A 17,422-nucleotide genomic window follows, 5' to 3' on the forward strand; every position below is an offset into this window, starting at 1 on the left:
GAGTCTCTTCAAGTCCCCTTATGTTGCATTCGCAGTATTGTCCCCATAGCTGAGGGAGTGGGGAACCTTGGGCTGCAGGGTCAAATGTCTCAGGCCTCTCTTTCTGGACATTGGGACTCTTGCCAAGCCACAGCCACTCCCCTCAAGAAATAGCCCTTACAAGCCCAGATTCAAGTGTTCCTTCAGTGCTTTCATCTGGCTAGGATGTGATAATACCATTTGCGTTCCTGGACGGAGAGGTGCAGGCCGTGCGCATATAGAGAAACCTCTGGCTTTGGCCTGGCTGGAATGTGGCTTCCCCATTCAAGGGCAACAATCACATCTATGGCTTCTTTTTCTTTCTTTCTTTTTATTATTATTTTATTTTGACAAAGTAATAATCATAAATAAATAAGAACAAAAATGCGCACCCCGCCACCGAGACCATTCCATTGCAACTATCCAACCTCCCAAAATTTCAACACCTCTTGCGATGGTTTGAGCCCTTTCCGTTTGAACAGTACAAATTCTACAAGCACCTTGCATATCTCCTCAAAATCATTTGTCCTGCAAATTCCTAACAACAACAACAACAACAAATTTATTTATACCCCACCCTCCCCAGCCAGAGCCAGGCTCAGGGCGGCTAACACCAGTAAAATTACAGTAGAATCATAACGGGGCGGGGGGAGGGACTCAATTTAAAATACAGGTTAAAATCCAATTTAAAATGCAGCCTCATTTTAAAAGTAGCTCACAGATCAAAACCATAAGGGGAGAGAAAACATAAGGGTCAGACTGAGTCCAAACCAAAGGCGAGGCGGAACAGCTCTGTCTTGCAGGGCCTGCGGAAAGTTGTCAAGTCCCACAGGGGCCTGGTCTCTTGTGACAGCGTTCCACCAAGTTGGGGCCAGTACTGAAAAGGCCCTGGCCCTAGTTGAGATCAATCTAACCACCTTGCGACTTGGGACCTCCAAGGTGTTGTCATTTGTGGACCTTAAGGTCTTCTGTGGGACATACCAGCTCTTACCTTAATGGCAGGTGTTAATTTGTCACTGATAGCTATATCCCACACCTCTTTATACCATTCTTCCATTTTATATTCTGCTTTCCCCTTCCACTTCCTAGCTATCATAATTTGTGCAGCTGTCAATAAATTTGTGAGCAAGTCCTTTCTAGCCTGCGAACTTTCCACCCCGGCGTAAATTGATTATAATGCAACCTCTGGACTTTCAGTCAGCTTTAACCCAGTGATTTCTGTTATCTCCTCAAACACCCTTTGCCAGAAAAATTGTACATATTTACACCCCCACCTCATGCTGGCTTCTTGGCATCCCCTCCAACATAACACAGAATATTCCTTGTTTATTTGATTTAATCTGACTGGTGTTAAATACCACCTCCAAACTAATTTGTAATAATTTTCTTTTATTATTATATCTATGGCTTCTCCAATTTTTGCTTCAGGCCCCGCCGGCTACTGTCATGCAGCCTTCAGAATGTTTCCCACAAGGCAATGCAGCCCTTGGAACACTGAAAAGTGTCTCCTCTGTCTGCCATCGCCTGTCCATTCAGAGCAGACACAGCCGTGTCTAAACCAGTTGTCCTCAGAAAATGCCAATGGAAGCAGGTAGCTTGCCCTGCCAAGTAGAATGCATTTTGTCACCTGTTGTTTAGTCGTGTCCAACTCTTCATGACCCCCTGGACCAGAGCACGCCAGGCACTCCTGTCTTCCACTGCCTCCCGCAGTTTGGTCAAGCTCATGCTGGTAGCTTCAAGAACACTGTCCAACCATCTCGTCCTCTGTCGTCCCCTTCTCCTTGTGCCCTCCATCTTTCCCAACACCAGGTTCTTTTCCAGGGAGTCTTCTCTTCTCATGAGGTGGCCAAAGTATTGGAGCCTCAGCTTCAGGATCTGTCCTTCCAGGGAGCACTCAGGGCTGATTTCCCTGGTGCTGTTTTGTTGTTTAGTCGTTTAGTCGTGTCTGACTCTTCGTGACCCCATTGACCAGAGCACGCCAGGCACTTCTGTCTTCCAGTGCCTCCCGCAGTTTGGTCAAACTCATGTTCGTAGCTTCGAGAACACTGCCCAACCATCTCGTCCTCTGTCATCCCCTTCTCCTTGCGCCCTCCATCTTTCCCAACACCAGGGTCTTTTCCAGGGAATCTTCTCTTCTCATGAGGTGGCCAAAGTATTGGAGTCTCAGCTTCAGGATCTGTCCTTCCAGGGAGCACTCAGAGCTGATTTCCCTGGTGCTACTCAGCTTCAAAAAGCAAAGCAAAACAAAACAAAAAAGTGTCCCAGATTCACTGAAAAAAATCTGAGATGCAAAGAGGGAGGTGATGATGGACATGGCAATGTCACCAGCATCAAGTTCCGTATTGGCCTGAATATAAGCCTGACTTCTCCCCCCAAATTCCGACCATGAAACGTTAAAGTGCGGCTTATATTCGCGAACTTATAGTATGCAGCCAGGAGCTGGGGGAAACAGTGCCAGGAGTGTGGCAAAGCGGTGCCCGCCCACCGTGTCGTCCCCCATCCTCTCCCCCAAGGCCGGGAAGGGAGAGAGTGAGGAAGGGGAGCCAGGAACAGCAAGGAATGGAGCGACATATATTCGGGTATTTTTTCTTTTTCTTTTCTTTTTTTTCCCAATTTTTAAAAATTGATTTTCAACCTTTATAACAGACATAACATGTAAAAACACACAAAAGAAAATACTAAAAAGAAAAAAGAAACAAGAATATACACTCATAATGCTTCTAAAACCCAATTTAAATTTCATTGTTAACTGACTTCCTCAAATACCCCCTAACTGAATTTCATTGTATCACCTTGTAACAGCTCTCCAATATCCTCTTTCTAATAAAATTAACTCCTTCAATTTACTATTTTCTTCTCTATTCATAGTAATTAAATCCATAATGTATTACAGTTCATTCTTACTCTAATCCTAAGCCTATTTGATACTTTCAAGTAACTTCTCATTATCTTATGTTACAATATTTAGCTAAATAGTCTTTAAATTTCTTCCAATCTTCTTGATATTCCTCTACTTTCTGATCGCAGATTCTTCCAGTCAGTTCAGCCAGCTCCAAAAAGTCTAACATCTTCATCTGCCATTCTTCTACTGTTGGTAGTTCTTGAGATTTTCAATTTTTAGCTAGTAGCAGTCTTGCTGCTGTAAGGTAAAGGTAAAGGGACCCCTGACCATTAGGTCCAGTCGTGACCGACTGTGGGGTTGAGGTGCTCATCTCGCTTTATTGGCCGAGGGAGCCAGCGTACAGCTTCCAGGTCATGTGGCCAGCAGGACTAAGCCGCTTCTGGCGAACCAGAGCAGTGAACGGAAACGTCGTTTACCTTCCTGCCGGAGCGGTACCTATTTATCTACTTGCACTTTGAGGTGCTTTCGAACTGCTAGGTTGGCAGGAGCAGGGACCGAGCAATGGGAGCTCACCCCGTCACGGGGATTCGAACTGCCGACCTTCCAATCGGCAAGTCCTAGGCTCTGTGGTCTTTTGGGGGCAGTTCCAGTCCTATTATTCCAAGTAGAAAGGCTTCTGGTTTTTTAATGAATGTATTTTTCAACATTTTTTTTCCAGCTCATTATAAATCTTTTCCCAGAAGTCTTTCACCTTAGGGCACGTCCACCACATATGATAAAAAGTACCTTCTTTTTCTTTACACTTCCAGCATAAATTATCATTTATGTGGTAGATCTTTGCTAATTTTATTTTTTTTTCCCTACCCCCTCCTCCAATTTTAAAGGTGCAGCTTATATTTGGGTGCAGCTTATATTCAGACCAATACAGTATCCCATCCCTGAGACTGGATGTGATTGGCAAACCCTTCCTCCATTTACCTCTCTGCTTTTTAAGATTTCCATGAGTGCCAGTACTCTGACTGGTCTGGGTTATTCCACCAGGAAATCTCTCATTTAGGCACTGAAAGTAGACTTGCTAAGTTTCAGCAAACTGACTCGTTAAGCCCCTGTGCTTTGACTTGCACCAAACGACCAGATTTCTTCCTTTTGTGTCTTTCCCAGATTATTGCAAAAATATCGTCAAGCCTCAATATGCAGCCTACTATTACGCCGATATGTCCACGGGAACATTGCGCTGTATTACCAACTGCACCAAGGGCACAAAGACCTCCTGGAACTGCCACTATGGAGAGTGTCGCGTTCGTGAAACAGGCCCCGAGTGCTTGTAAGTGGACAGGCGGCGGGGGCGTAGTAGAACCACCCCCCCAGCTCCAGGCTCTTCAGCCTGAAAGCTGGAAATAATGACCCCTATACCTGTGTGCACTCACACACACACACACACCATTTCCCCCCTCACATGTCCTGCAAAAGTTCTCGTTAGCACGCTGTTAACAAAATGTAAACATAGCAAAATTTGCACACACCAACTGGCAGAGAAAGTGGGGGGGGCCTGGTCTGCCCTGGGTGTCATCCCTGGGGGGGGGTGACATCGCCACGCCGCCCCCCTGGGATGCTTGCCTCGGGCAGCACCCTCATGTGATGATTATCGCTGGCTGCTAGCCCGCAGGACGCTAGCCACGCCTCTGCACACACCTAAGTCAGAATGAGATATGCATATCAATAGATTTTATCCAGAGATTTTGCAAATGAGCATGGGGAAGTTAGTGACAAGGATTCCTTTGATGGGCTTTCTGAAAAGCCCTTTGTCTGAGATGCTACCTCTGCCTTGGCAAAGATAGTATATTGTCACGTCAGCAATTCCCTCAATGTTGAAAACCAGCTGTTATAGGAAAAACCTGCTCCTTTTCCCATATGGCAGGCTTCCTCAACCTCGGTCCTCCTGATGTTTTTGGCCCAAAACTCCCATGATCCCTAGATAGCAGGACCAGTGGTCAGGGATGATGGGGATTGTAGTCTCAAAACATCTGGAGGGCTGAGTTTGAGGAAGCTTGCTTATGAGGTATCAAGAGCCCATATAGAGTCCTTGAGTAGGTTCCTTGTCGGTAGGAGAAAATAACAGAGGCCAACCAGAGAATATTGAGAAGCAAAGCAGCTAGTAAGCCTGATCTTTATTAAACTATTGCAACGGGTCCCCCCTCACCACACAGAGGAGGAGGAACCCAGAACAATGGTGTGCAAGCCCTTATGTAGATTTTTGAAATTGCCCGCCCTGTAGCTCAAGACTACCCCCAAAACATCATACATACATCACAGAAGGTGGTGGGTCTACAGCAGAAATCCTGTTTGTCAGGATACCTGATAATGGTCACTGATTGCTTTACCTGGGCAGCCTGGCCATTCTTTGGTGATGGTTAATACTCCAGTTCCTGAGTCCCAGGTCACAGGCTCACCCTATTCATACACAAATATGCCCTTAAGACAGGATTTCCCCCCTCCCCTTCTCAGTCGTCAACAGCTCCACCCCCCCTTACGGTGGCTGCCTAGGGCCAATTGTCTCTTAGCTCTCTGCTCTCCTACTTTCAATGCTCGCTGGGTTTTGGGAGGAGGGGGTCTGGAATGCTCTCTAGTGATAACGTGTCCGCTAGCTGTTTCTGCTCTGCTTCTTCCATTATTTCTCAGCTTTGCCCTCTTCTGTATCTGAGCTGTGACCCCCTGCAAACCACTGTTGTAAATCTATACTATCTCCCTCTTCTCTGGAAGGTTCAGGCTGAGGAGGCATTATCCACCATTCCTTCCCCTCCTCTGCTCAGTCCCTGACAATTATTGTGAAAATAAGAAATATTTTTTTGAGGGTGCCAAATTCTGTCCTTGCTCAGGACACCGTATTGCCAAAGTCCACCCCTGTATTCTGCCTTCACTTCTCTTTCTCGTTCTCGTGGGCATCAGTCCTGCTGCGACTTCCGTCTTCCTGAGTTATTTTCACCCTGATATAATGCAAGTAAGAGAATGCATGTGTATTGGGACATTGCGTGGCGAGTTCCCACCTCCCCCAGTAGAAATAAAGACACGTGACACCATTGATTAAGGTTAATGGGCTAAAACTGGCCACAACTTTATCGGCTACAGGTAAGAGTGGTATTGGTTTAGGCATTGGTCCTATCCGACTATCCGGCTTCAGCCTGTTTGCTTGAAGACTGGGAAGGGTTAACACCAGCAGAGGGAGCCCTGCTGATGCACATTGACTAGGTACTCCCCCGGGGTCACCGTTCGGGGGCGCGCTTTAGGCCCTGGCCTCCATAGGCTTCGGACGAGGCCACGCCCCCGGAATCCTTTACCCTTCAATATTTGGGGGAGGTGATGGCGCTCCTCCCCCCCCAACACATCTAAATCATAGAATCATAGAGTTGGAAGAGACCACAAGGGCCATCGAGTCCAACCCCCTGCCAAGCAGGAAACACCATCAGAGCACTCCTGACATATGGTTGTCAAGCCTCTGCTTAAAGACCTCCAAAGAAGGAGACTCCACCACACTCCTTGGCAGCAAATTCCACTGTAAAACAGCTCTTACTGTCAGGAAGTTCTTCCTAATGTTTAGGTGGAATCTTCTTTCTTGTAGTTTGGAGCCATTGCTCCGTGTCCGCTTCTCTGGAGCAGCAGAAAACAACCTTTCTCCCTCCTCTATGTGACATCCTTTTATATATTTGAACATGGCTATCATATCACCCCTTAACCTCCTCTTCTCCAGGCTAAACATGCCCAGCTCCCTTAGCCGTTCCTCATAAGGCATCGTTTCCAGGCCTTTGACCATTTTGGTTGCCCTCCTCTGGACACATTCCAGTTTGTCAGTGTCCTTCTTGAACTGTGGTGCCCAGAACTGGACACAGTACTCCAGGTGAGGTCTGACCAGAGCAGAATACAGTGGCACTATTACTTCCAATAACAATACCCCTACCAATGCCTAACCGCCACTCGAGCGAAGCTCGCTGCCAATACCCTCAAACCTGCAACCAAGCCCTAATCCCAGTTAAAATGTCATTCAACCAAACATCATTTCCCTCATTGGAAAGATTCACACCATCCTCATGGTAGAGGGCCTCCTTACTGAACTGGATGTTGGGCTGGTCAATTACTCGACCCCCCAGTGCTGCCACTCTATGAGCCACTGCACGTTCCAGGATCTTCCTGGCTTTGTTTACTGCGATAGGGGATCGGCAGTCTCTCCAAGTGCACCTTTCAAGCAGAGATGACCAAATTAAAATTAAATTCGGGAAGGAAGAATGATGTGTGAAGGGACACCAAACGCTCGTAGATGAAGATGTCAGTGGCCTCAAGAGGGTTGCATGCTAAGGTTTGGGGCATAACAACATTTCTCATCCCCCTCCTCCCCTCTATCTTTTCCCACACAGGTGCAGTGATATGGACAAGTTTTGGTACGCAGGAGATTTTTGCGAGACACGCTTCCAGAAGAGTGAGGTGGGCCTTGGTATTGGGCTCGCCATCTTGTTTGTGACCAGTGCTGTCCTGGCTTTCTTTCTCTTCAGAGCCATGAGGAAGAAATCTAAAGAGAGGTAAGAAACACAAGAGTTCCAATGGAGAACTTGGTTCACTGAGAGAGAGAATGATGGATGATTCTATCATTCTCAGTTTCTCTCAGTTTATCCCCCACCCTGCCAACTTTTTCAGTTCTTGCCTCATTAGTTTGCATTATATACAGTGGTACCTTGGGTTACATACGCTTCAGGTTACAGACGCTTCAGGTTACAGACTCCGCTAACCCAGAAATAGTACCTCAGGTTAAGAACTTTGCTTCAGGATGAGAACAGAAATCATGCTCCGGCGGCGTGGCAGCAGCAGGAGGCCCCATTAGCTAAAGTGGTGCTTCAGGTTAAGAACAGTTTCAGGTTAAGTAGGGACCTCCGGAATGAATTAAGTACTTAACCCGAGGTACCATTGTGTGTATGTATGTATGTATGTATATATGTCCCCATGTCCATTTTTGCAAGCAAATTCCCCATATATAATGGTTTTTAAAATACACTATTTTCACCGGGGGGAGGAGGAGGAAACAGTATTTTCATGAATATAAGCATTTGCGTGCACAATTTTTCACAACACACTTTTTTATGTGCCTGTTTCGGTTCAGGAACCGCATGGCAAAATTCAGAAAATGGTGTGTGTGGGGGGGGGTGTTTCTGAAGGGCTGCTGTGTTTTAGTTCACGTATTGCCCTGCGTCAGTGTGAATTGTTAGGCGACTTCACATTAATACAGTGGTACCTCGGTTTTCGAACGTAATCCATTCCGGAAAACCGTTCGGCTTCCGGAACGTTTGAAAACCGAGGTGCAAAGGACCGCCTGCAATTTCCATTGAGAAAATTGGGGGGGACACCCACACAAGCTAAGCCGTTCGACTTCTGAGGCGCATTCGAAAACGGAAGCAATTACTTCCAGCTTTTCGGCTTCTAAGACGCTAGAAAACCGAGATACCATTGTATGTGAACTGAACGAAGTTTTCTCTTGAGTTAGAAAAGGCCCAGGTTGTCCTCGGATCTCTGAGAGGGACATGCAGGAACATTAACAGGGCTATATTTCTGGGTTGTGTAAATGGTGGTGCAGATAGAAAGAATTGAAAAATTGGACTTCTGAGGCTGTTGCAGGAATTTATGTCTAGGTTGGGGGGGTTGCCCCTCCAGCAGATATCATGCACATGCAGCCCACTACCAAAACCAGCACAATCACTTTTGTGACTTTTGTGATTTGTCCCCACGAAACACTTCATCACAGTTTCTTCCTATCTATTCAAAGGGCCTTTGTGGCACGATACCAAATGTAAGAATTCACTAATAAATGTATCTATGTACTGGCTCACTGGGAAAACTTCAGAAATTCATATAGACATGTGAGCTCAGCTACTCAGCAGCCCCTCTGCCTGAGTGATAATCGCTGGCATCCTGATACCTGAGTGCCAGACAGGTATTGTTATTCCAGAAATAACAAACCCAGATGAAGAGAAAAGGGTGTGATTAACTCGGCTGGGAAACAGGGAAATATAAATATCTTTTTTGTTACACTTGATGGGTGTTTGGTGGAGGGCAAGGAGAACCATGGGGCAGGGTCCAGGATGCTCAGATTACTGCCATCACACCTCCCCTTTCATGATGTATGAGTGATGTAGTTTGGGGGGTGTAACATGGGGATTAGCAGGTAATAAAAGTTTGGGGGCTCTTTTGTTTGGGGCTTCCATCTTGTTCCACCTTGTGGCAGGTGGGAGTCCTGTCGCGACAGTCTTCAATAAAGACCTAGCCTACTGGCTGCTGTTTTGCTCTGGTATTCCTGGCTGGTGTCCTTGTTTTTTGTCCAAGGGAGCCCTCAGATTTCTCCGTTAACAAGGCAGAACATGGAGGGTGTGGTGATGGGGAAGACAGAGGGACAAGGACAGCCCACCCGTTAGGTAGAGTGAGGCTGCTGCCTCAGGCAGCAGAAGCCCTTGAGCTGGCACCCCTATGAGAGGGAGAGAAAGAAACAATGTGCAACCTTTTCCAGGAGGCATAATCCTAGGAGTGACCTGTGCATATTGTTCTTGCAGCTTCCTTGACGGAGAGGAGCTCTGGTATGTGGAGGATGAAGAGGAAGAGTGGAAGCCTTCCGCAGGCCTGAGCATCGTGAATAAAGCAGCCTGCGAGGATGGTAAGGATTCATTATGTTATAAGAAAAACTGCTCCTTTTCCCTTATGGGGTATTCCAGAGCCCCCATAGAGTCCTTAAGTGGGTTCCCTATTGGTAGGAGAGAATAACAGAGGCCAACCAGAGTACAGTCATACCTCATGTTATGTTTGCTTCAGGTTGCGCGTTTTCCAGTTGTGTCCCGGAAGTACCGGAAAGGGTTACTTCTGGGTTTCGCTGCTCGCGCATGCGCAGACGCACAAAATGACACCGTGCGCATGCGCAGAAGTGGCGAATTGTGACCCGCGCATGCAGACGTGCAGTCACAGGTTGCGTTCTTTTCAGGTTGCACACAGGCCTCCGGAACGGATCCCGTTTGCAACCAGAGGTACCACTGTATATTGAGAAGCAAAGCAGCTAGTAAGCCTGATCTTTATTCAAGGAAGTGTTGCAACAGGGTCCCCACTCGCCACACGCAGGAGAGAGGAGAACGAGGAAAAACGATGTGCAAGCCCTTATATAGTCTCTTGAAACTGCCCAACCTGTAGCTCAAGACCACCCCCATATATATATATATATATATATATATATATATATATATATATATACACACACACACACACACACACACACACATCACAGAAGGAGGCAAGGCCTACAGCAGAAATAGTTATTGAATCCAGGTCACAGGCTCACCCTATTCATACACAAATGTGCCCTTATGACAGGATTTGCAAGCGAAAAGACAACGGGAAGGCTTTCCCCATTTGCCTCCCTTAAAGGTAAAGGTAAAGGGATCCCTGACCATTAGGTCCAGTTGTGGCCGGCTCTGGGGTTGCAGCGCTCATCTCACTTTATTGGCCAAGGGAGCCAGCGTACAGCTTCCGGGTCATGTGGCCAGCAGAACCAGAGCAGCGCACGGAAACGCCGTTTACCTTCCCGCCGGAGTGGTACCTATTTATCTACTTGCACTTTGACATGCTTTCGAACTGCTAGGTTGGCCGGAGGAGGGACCGAGCAACGGGAGCTCACCCCGTCGCGGGGATTCGAACCGCCAACCTTTGATCATCAAGCCCTAGGCTCACCCTATTCATACACAAATACGCCCTTAAGACAGAATTTGCGAGCGAAAAGACAATGGGAAGGCTTTCCCCATTTGCCTCCCTTACCTTGGAGTTATATTTGAGGTCATTGGGAGAGAGTCCAAATGGCTTCAGAATTACTCTCCCATACTATTTCAGACACATGGTTCATATATTTAGATATGTGTGCATTTATGAATATTGATTCTATATTTGAGACCTTAAAATTCTTATAACAATTATGCCATCAGCAAGGCAGTATCTGCAGCGTGATATCTTGCTGGCCACAGGCCAGGACCAGCGGCATAGCATGAGAGCAGGAAGGAGGGCTGTGGCCCCGGGTGCATGATTTTGAGAGGGTGCAAACCATATGGGGCTCCCTGCCCCACTCTGCCTGCCGCCGGGGGCCTTTGGGCCCTAGAGCCTGGCCTGGCCTTGCCACCGCATCCCTGGCCCCCTCGCTGAATGGCTGCCCAGCCAGTGTTAGGGGGGTGTAACCGCCAAGGGCCTCGTCAGCCAGCCGGACTCTCTCCTGGGCAGGTGGGCAGTAAGCGCAACATGACCCCATGAACTCTCCAGAGAGCCAGTGTGGTGTAGTGGTTAAGAGTGGTAGTCTCGTAATCTGGGGAACCGGGTTCACGTCTCCGCTCCTCCACATGCAGCCACTGGGTGACCTTGGGCTAGTCACACTTCTTTGAAGTCTCTCAGCCCCACTCACCTCACAGAGTGTTTGTTGTGAGGGAGGAAGGAAAAGGAGAATGTTAGCCGCCTTGAGACTCCTTCCGGTAGTGATAAAGCGGGATATCAAATCCAAACTCTTCTTCTTCCATCCCTGTGCCTGCCCAGTGGCATTGGCGGTGATGGCTGGGTTGGCCCGACAGGTTTTGTTCACCCTCCACGCCTCGTCTGCATTCCCAACTGGCACGCACACCCCGGGTGCCGGCAAAGGACGCGACACCACCGGCCAGGACTGTCTTCTCAGAGCTTTGGCTCAAAACTCTGGTGCAATGCAGCACCAAAACGTAGAATCGTAGGGTTCGAAGGGACCACGAGGATCATCTAGTCCAACCCCCTGCAATGCAGGAATCTTTCCCCCAATGTGGGGCTTGAACCCTGTGATTAAGAGTCTCCGTCTCTACCGACTGAGCTATTCCCTTAGGGAGGAAGAAGTGAGAAGCCTCACTGTGTGCACCCAGGAAAGGCTGTGTAAGGGGCGGAAAGGGGCTTTCTGGGTTGTTGTTGTTGTTTAGTCGTTTAGTCGTGCCCGACTCTTCGTGACTCCATGGACCAAAGCACGCCAGGCACTCCTGTCTTCCACTGCCTCCTGCAGTTTGGACAGACTCATGTTTGTAGCTTTCTGGGTTACGGCCAATAAATCATTCCAACACTCTTGCTGCTCTTAAATTAAGAAATACTAATACTATGTAGAAGGAGTGTTGTTGCTTTTGTGTGTTATTATGGCATGCATTTTTGTGTTTCTGTATTGTAAACTGCCCTGTGATCCTTGGAAGAAGAGTGGTATACTACTACTACTACTACTACTACTACTACTACTACTAATAATAATAATAATAATAATAATACTCTTTGTTTCTTAGGACTTGAAGACAGAAAACAGGTGTTCAGACCAACTCTTGATGCAGTAGATACTGAAATGCAGGTATGTACAGCTATAGTCTCATCTTGGGCAAATTTTTTTCGGTTATCATTTCCTGTGATCAATCAACAGATGATGATTGTGTAGACAGTGAAAGCAGGGATGGAGATCTGCGCCATTATGAAACATGAGAGATGTAGTAATAGCCATTGGTCACCATAAGAATCATTGCCAGCACCAGTTACTATTTATTAAATTTCTATTCCGCCCTTCATCCGAGGATCACCGGTGGGGTGTGTGTTTTAAAAAGGTAGAAACACAAAAATACATAACATAATAACAAACAACAACACACACACACACACCCCACACACAGTTTAAAAGGCCTGAGCCATTTGAGTCTTTATAGGTCAAAAACAGCACTTTGAATTGGGCTGAGAAACTGATTGGCAGCTGGTTATATGATTGGCAGTCGGTTCTATGCTCAAACCATCTTGCCCCGGTGAGCAACAAGGCCGCTGAAGCTTCCGAACCACCTTCAGAGGTAGCCCTACATATAACACTTTGCAGTAATCCAGCCTAAGGGTTACCGGAGCATAGACAACGGAAGTTAAGCTATCCCAGTCCTAATAGGGCACAACTGGACCACCAGCCGAAGCTGATGGAAGGCCACTGAGGCCACCTGAGCCTCAAGCAACAGCAAAGGATCCAGGAGGACCACTCAAGCTATCTTATCTGCTCCTTCAGAGGGAGAGGACAACCTCCCATCCATCTGGTCAAGGGAACTGACCACTGACAGTTCCTCAGTCCTATCTGGATTAAGCTTCAGTTTATTGGCTCTCATCCAGTCCATCACTGAAGCAAAACAACGGTCTTGTCACCCCCATACAGTGGTACCTCAGATTAAGTACTTAATTCGTTCTGGAGTTCTGTTCTTAACCTGAGGTACCACTTTAGCTAATGGGGCCTCCCACTGCCGCTGTGCCACCAGAGCACGATTTCTGTTCTCATCCTGAAGCAAAGTTCTTAACCTGAGGTGCTATTTCTGGGTTAGCGGAATCTGTAACCTGAAGCATCTGTAACCCGAGGTACCACTGTATTACCCTCCCTTAAAATTGCTGAGCCCCTTCTCCATATTAATTAGCAAATGTGACAGTAAAAAGGGGGGATATTTCGCTTCAGGGCCGTCTTAAGCATATCCGGCGCCGTGGTGCAAAAAACCCTCTGGCGCCCCACCCCCTGTTTCCCAGAGTTGTCAACCTTTTCCCAAGCCTCTCCGGGATCGCTCTGCTCCTGTGGAGGCCTGGGAAGGAAGCTGCACGTCTGCCAGCCACATAGTTGGCGGTGTGCGGCTTCCATCCCAAGCCTCTGCGGGGATCGCTCTCCTCCCGTGGAGGCTTATGAGGCAAGATGCACACCCACCAGCCATATGGTTGACAGGGCACAGCTGGCAGGCATGCAGGAGGGAAAGTGGAGGCCGCCGGCAAAGCCGCACAGCTCTCCCACTCGCTGGGGCGCCCCTGAGAGGCCGGCGCCCTGGCGCAACGCACCAGTAAACCCAATGGGAAAGACGGCTCTGTTTCAGTTCAGACTTAGCTGTGTGATGCAAATATGCAAGTGATTAGGTTTTGGTTTTTGTATAAAAATAAATAAATTTACAACCACAATTCCAAACACCAATTTGTTTTCCCCCCATCTCCTTTGTTAACAAGCCCTGTTGATTCCACAGATCCAAAATCACAATTTATAAAATTACATAAACTGTATGCATGCCAAAAATTGATAAAAGTATCCTAAATGTGTATAGCTTTGTCATGCATATCCTGTATCCCTTACATAATAAGCAATAAGCTTGCCGTTGTGGCAAACTCATACAACTTTGATTCTCATTCAGCAGTTGTGGTAATTTTATTCTGTCTCTGATATTTTGCAATGATCACAGGCAATATTCACTCTGTTAAATATGCAGCTACTTTCGAAGCCAGGAAGAAGCAGAGTTTCGAGTTTCTTCTGGTTTCAAATGAGCCCTGCTTTTTCATGGACCTCACAACACACTTTATGTTAAGTTGTGGGTGAACATATCAGACGACACAGTGATTCTTCAAACAGCTCTTGTTTATTCATAGGCCAGAACAAAACTGAACTGAAGGGTTCAGTCAGCCTGCTTATATAGAGCTCCAGTACAACGTTACTGTAACAACTTTCTAAAACTATCCAATCACTGAACGTCACTTTCGATCCCTTATTTGCATAACTATCTACAGTATCCCCCTGCTGGCCCAGGGTGAGAACTTCAGTACATAACACTTTATACTTCTTCTCTCTGCAGCTGCAGTTCCAGAAGCCAGAGATAACAACTCAGTGTTGATTCTTACCCTGGGACTCGTTTTGGATAGTTCCCTTCAGGAGCTGAGGTGAATGAAGAAACTTAACACCCAACGGATCGCAACTGGAAGCCCACTAACAGAAAGGCGGGTCTGATGGGTGGCAGTGGAGTTCAGCATGCCACCTTTAAAAAAATTATTCTGAAACTGTTTCCTGGATGAGACTCTCAGCCTATTATGAAGAAGACCACTCTGTTGAAAACAGATCTGTAGAGGAACGAACAAAGAGTACACATGACTGTTTCCACAAAAAAGAATCCATAGACTGTGCTACAATCCATGGAGGGAAGGGAACATCATGGAGTGCTTCATTCGATATCCCTAAGCAATATATTTTGGAGTCCTCATCTTTAAATTACATCCAGGTGTGGTCAACCCATTTTTGTGTGTGCCCCCAATACACCCATCCTAATTTGCCATTTTTTAAAAAATACAGGGTGATTCATAATGATACAGTTTCAACGTGCTATAAAAAAAGAATAATATATCTTACGTCACCTGTAACAGAATTGTAGGGGAATGTTGAAAGTTTTTTTAGAAACAGTCACAGATGTTCTTTGTGTACACCCTTTGTGACATGACACACATCGAACCAGTAATCCAATTCTGCCCAAACGCGACTCACCCTGCGTGTTGATTTTCCCAGGCTTCGTTGAATGGCGGTGCAAACACTATCGACGACTTCTTCCAATACACACGGTTGTCCAGGACTTCTAAGTTTGCACAGACAATCCATAGATTCAAATCTAATATATCACCATCAATACCTCACTCTGGAACTGATTTTAATTTATAATATTAATCTTTTGGGGGATTTTTTGATTTCCTGTTTTTAACTCTGCCTTTTATTGTTACCTTTAATATTTGGTTTATTTTTTCGTAAAATGAGAGATTCTATTTGCAATTAAGCAACACATGCATTTTACGAAAGAAAAGAATTTAAAAGCATGGCAAATCGTGTGTGTGTGACATTCAAATTCCTATTGCTGGGGAGTTAACTGTGTACCAGGCGTGCGGGGGTGAAAAGGCGGTTTTTCAGAAAGCCACATGGATCAATACACCATGTGGGGCATTTTGGAAAGATTAAATAGCCGCCACCAAAATCAGATCTTTCTTTAGCAAATAAAAGGAGAGAAAAAGGACAAGGAATGTGACAGATGGAGGGTGTTCTATCATTGTGTGTGCCAAGCATTATAGCACTTTAGCCATAGTTTTGGTCTGCCAAGTAACAGCTTTTAGGTAAAGGTAAAGGGACCCTTGACCATTAGATCCAGTCATGGCCGACTCCGGGGTTGCAGTGCTCATCTTGCTTTATTGGCCGAGGGAGCCAGCGTACAGCTTCCGGGTCCTGTGGCCAGCATGACTAAGCCGCATCTGGCGAACCAGAGCAGCGCACGGAAACGCCGTTTACCTTCCTGCCGGAGCGGTACCTGCTTATCTACTTGCACTTTGACGTGCTTTCGAACTGCTAGGTTGGCAGGAGCAGGGACTGAGTGACGGGAGCTCACCCCGTCGCGGGGATTCGAACCGCCGACCTTCTGATCAGCAAGTCCTAGGCTCTGTGGTTTAACCCACAGCGCCACCTGCGTCCACACCGCCACAGCTTTTACTTCGCTATTATTTTGTTATAAATGTTTTTTAAATAGAATGCTACACAGGGTGGTTGTGTGGATGAATGCCTTAGAAATGCTTGTATTTATGATAAAGTGTCGTTTCTTGGATGAGAAGCGTGCAATAGGGCTAATAGGATACTTTGGGGGGATGGACTTTTCCTCCTTTCTGCCTCCAAGCTGCGGCCCCTAAAACGGGCATTCCTTCCCCATGCACATCAAATTTCAGGGGATTTTCCAGACATGGCAGAAAATTGCTGCTGGTGGTTTTTGTATGTGTGCGTGTGTGTTTTAAGTTCTGAATAGAGATTATGTTTCTCAAGGTGTTTTGTTTTCAGATTCTGTAAGCAATTAAAGTATTTATATTGCACCGTAAACTTTGCTCTCAGAGTGCTGTGCTTTTTCTTCTTCTGTCCAAAAGCAAAAACAAACCTGCTTGCCATTATAACCTCTGGAATCAGTTGTTGTTGCCATACATCGTATATGCCGTTGCTCCTGACGACGGCGCATAAATTGCACCCGGTGCGCTTCATATCACATATCACTCCACTTGCGATGACATGTACTGGTTGCCAATCAACCTCTGAGCCCAATTCAAGATGTCTAGATAAAGAAGTCTCGAGAAATATGGCCACCAGTTACTTAGAAGACCACATCCTCCTGGGCAGATCTCCCTGCCTGTTGAAATCAGCTGAGGAGGCACTGGTGTGCTTTTTTTAATTAACAATTTCAACATAACAACGTATCAAAACTGTTAAGTTGTGGGTGAACATATCAGGTGGCACAGCGATTCTTCAAACAGCTCTTGTTTATTCAGAGGCCAGAACAGAACTGAACTGAAGGGTTCAGTCAGCCTGCTTATATAGAGCTCCAGTACAACGCAACTGTAACCAATTTCTGTAACTATCCAATCACTGAACGTCACTTTCAATCCCTTATTTGCATATGTGGACCTGAGTGAAAACTATCTACAGTATCTCCCTGCTGGCCCAGGGTGAGAACTTCAGTACATAACAAAAACATCTCATATTCATCATTTCCCCCCCTATTTCCCCCCATCAAACCCTCCCTCCCTCCCCCCACAAGACTTCCCTCAGCTCCTCTCTCTGATCTCTCAACTAAATATTGTTCTCTGCATACTGTAAAATTGTATAAATCCTTATATTACCTATCTACTACATTAACAACCAATAGATTTGTGGATGTTTATTCAAAACCTGCCAAGGAG

At 46.5% G+C, this 17,422-nt stretch overlaps 1 protein-coding gene across 1 annotated transcript in view; it reads left to right on the forward strand.

The window, feature by feature from the left end:
- Positions 1-15,723, forward strand: part of LOC310830161 (mucin-12-like) — a 25,778-nt gene extending 10,055 nt beyond the window's left edge. Inside the window, exons 7-11 of the mRNA XM_083709844.1 lie at positions 4,022-4,184; positions 7,267-7,428; positions 9,445-9,545; positions 12,202-12,263; positions 14,530-15,723. Of these exons, the coding sequence (XP_083565970.1) occupies positions 4,022-4,184; positions 7,267-7,428; positions 9,445-9,545; positions 12,202-12,263; positions 14,530-14,568 (527 nt within the window). The 3' untranslated portion in view covers positions 14,569-15,723. The remainder of the gene's footprint in view (positions 1-4,021; positions 4,185-7,266; positions 7,429-9,444; positions 9,546-12,201; positions 12,264-14,529) is intronic.
- Positions 15,724-17,422: the final 1,699 nt, after the last annotated feature.

Source organism: Podarcis gaigeae (genome assembly GCF_964106915.1).
Source record: "Podarcis gaigeae genome assembly, chromosome: 13".
NCBI lineage: Eukaryota > Metazoa > Chordata > Lepidosauria > Squamata > Lacertidae > Podarcis > Podarcis gaigeae.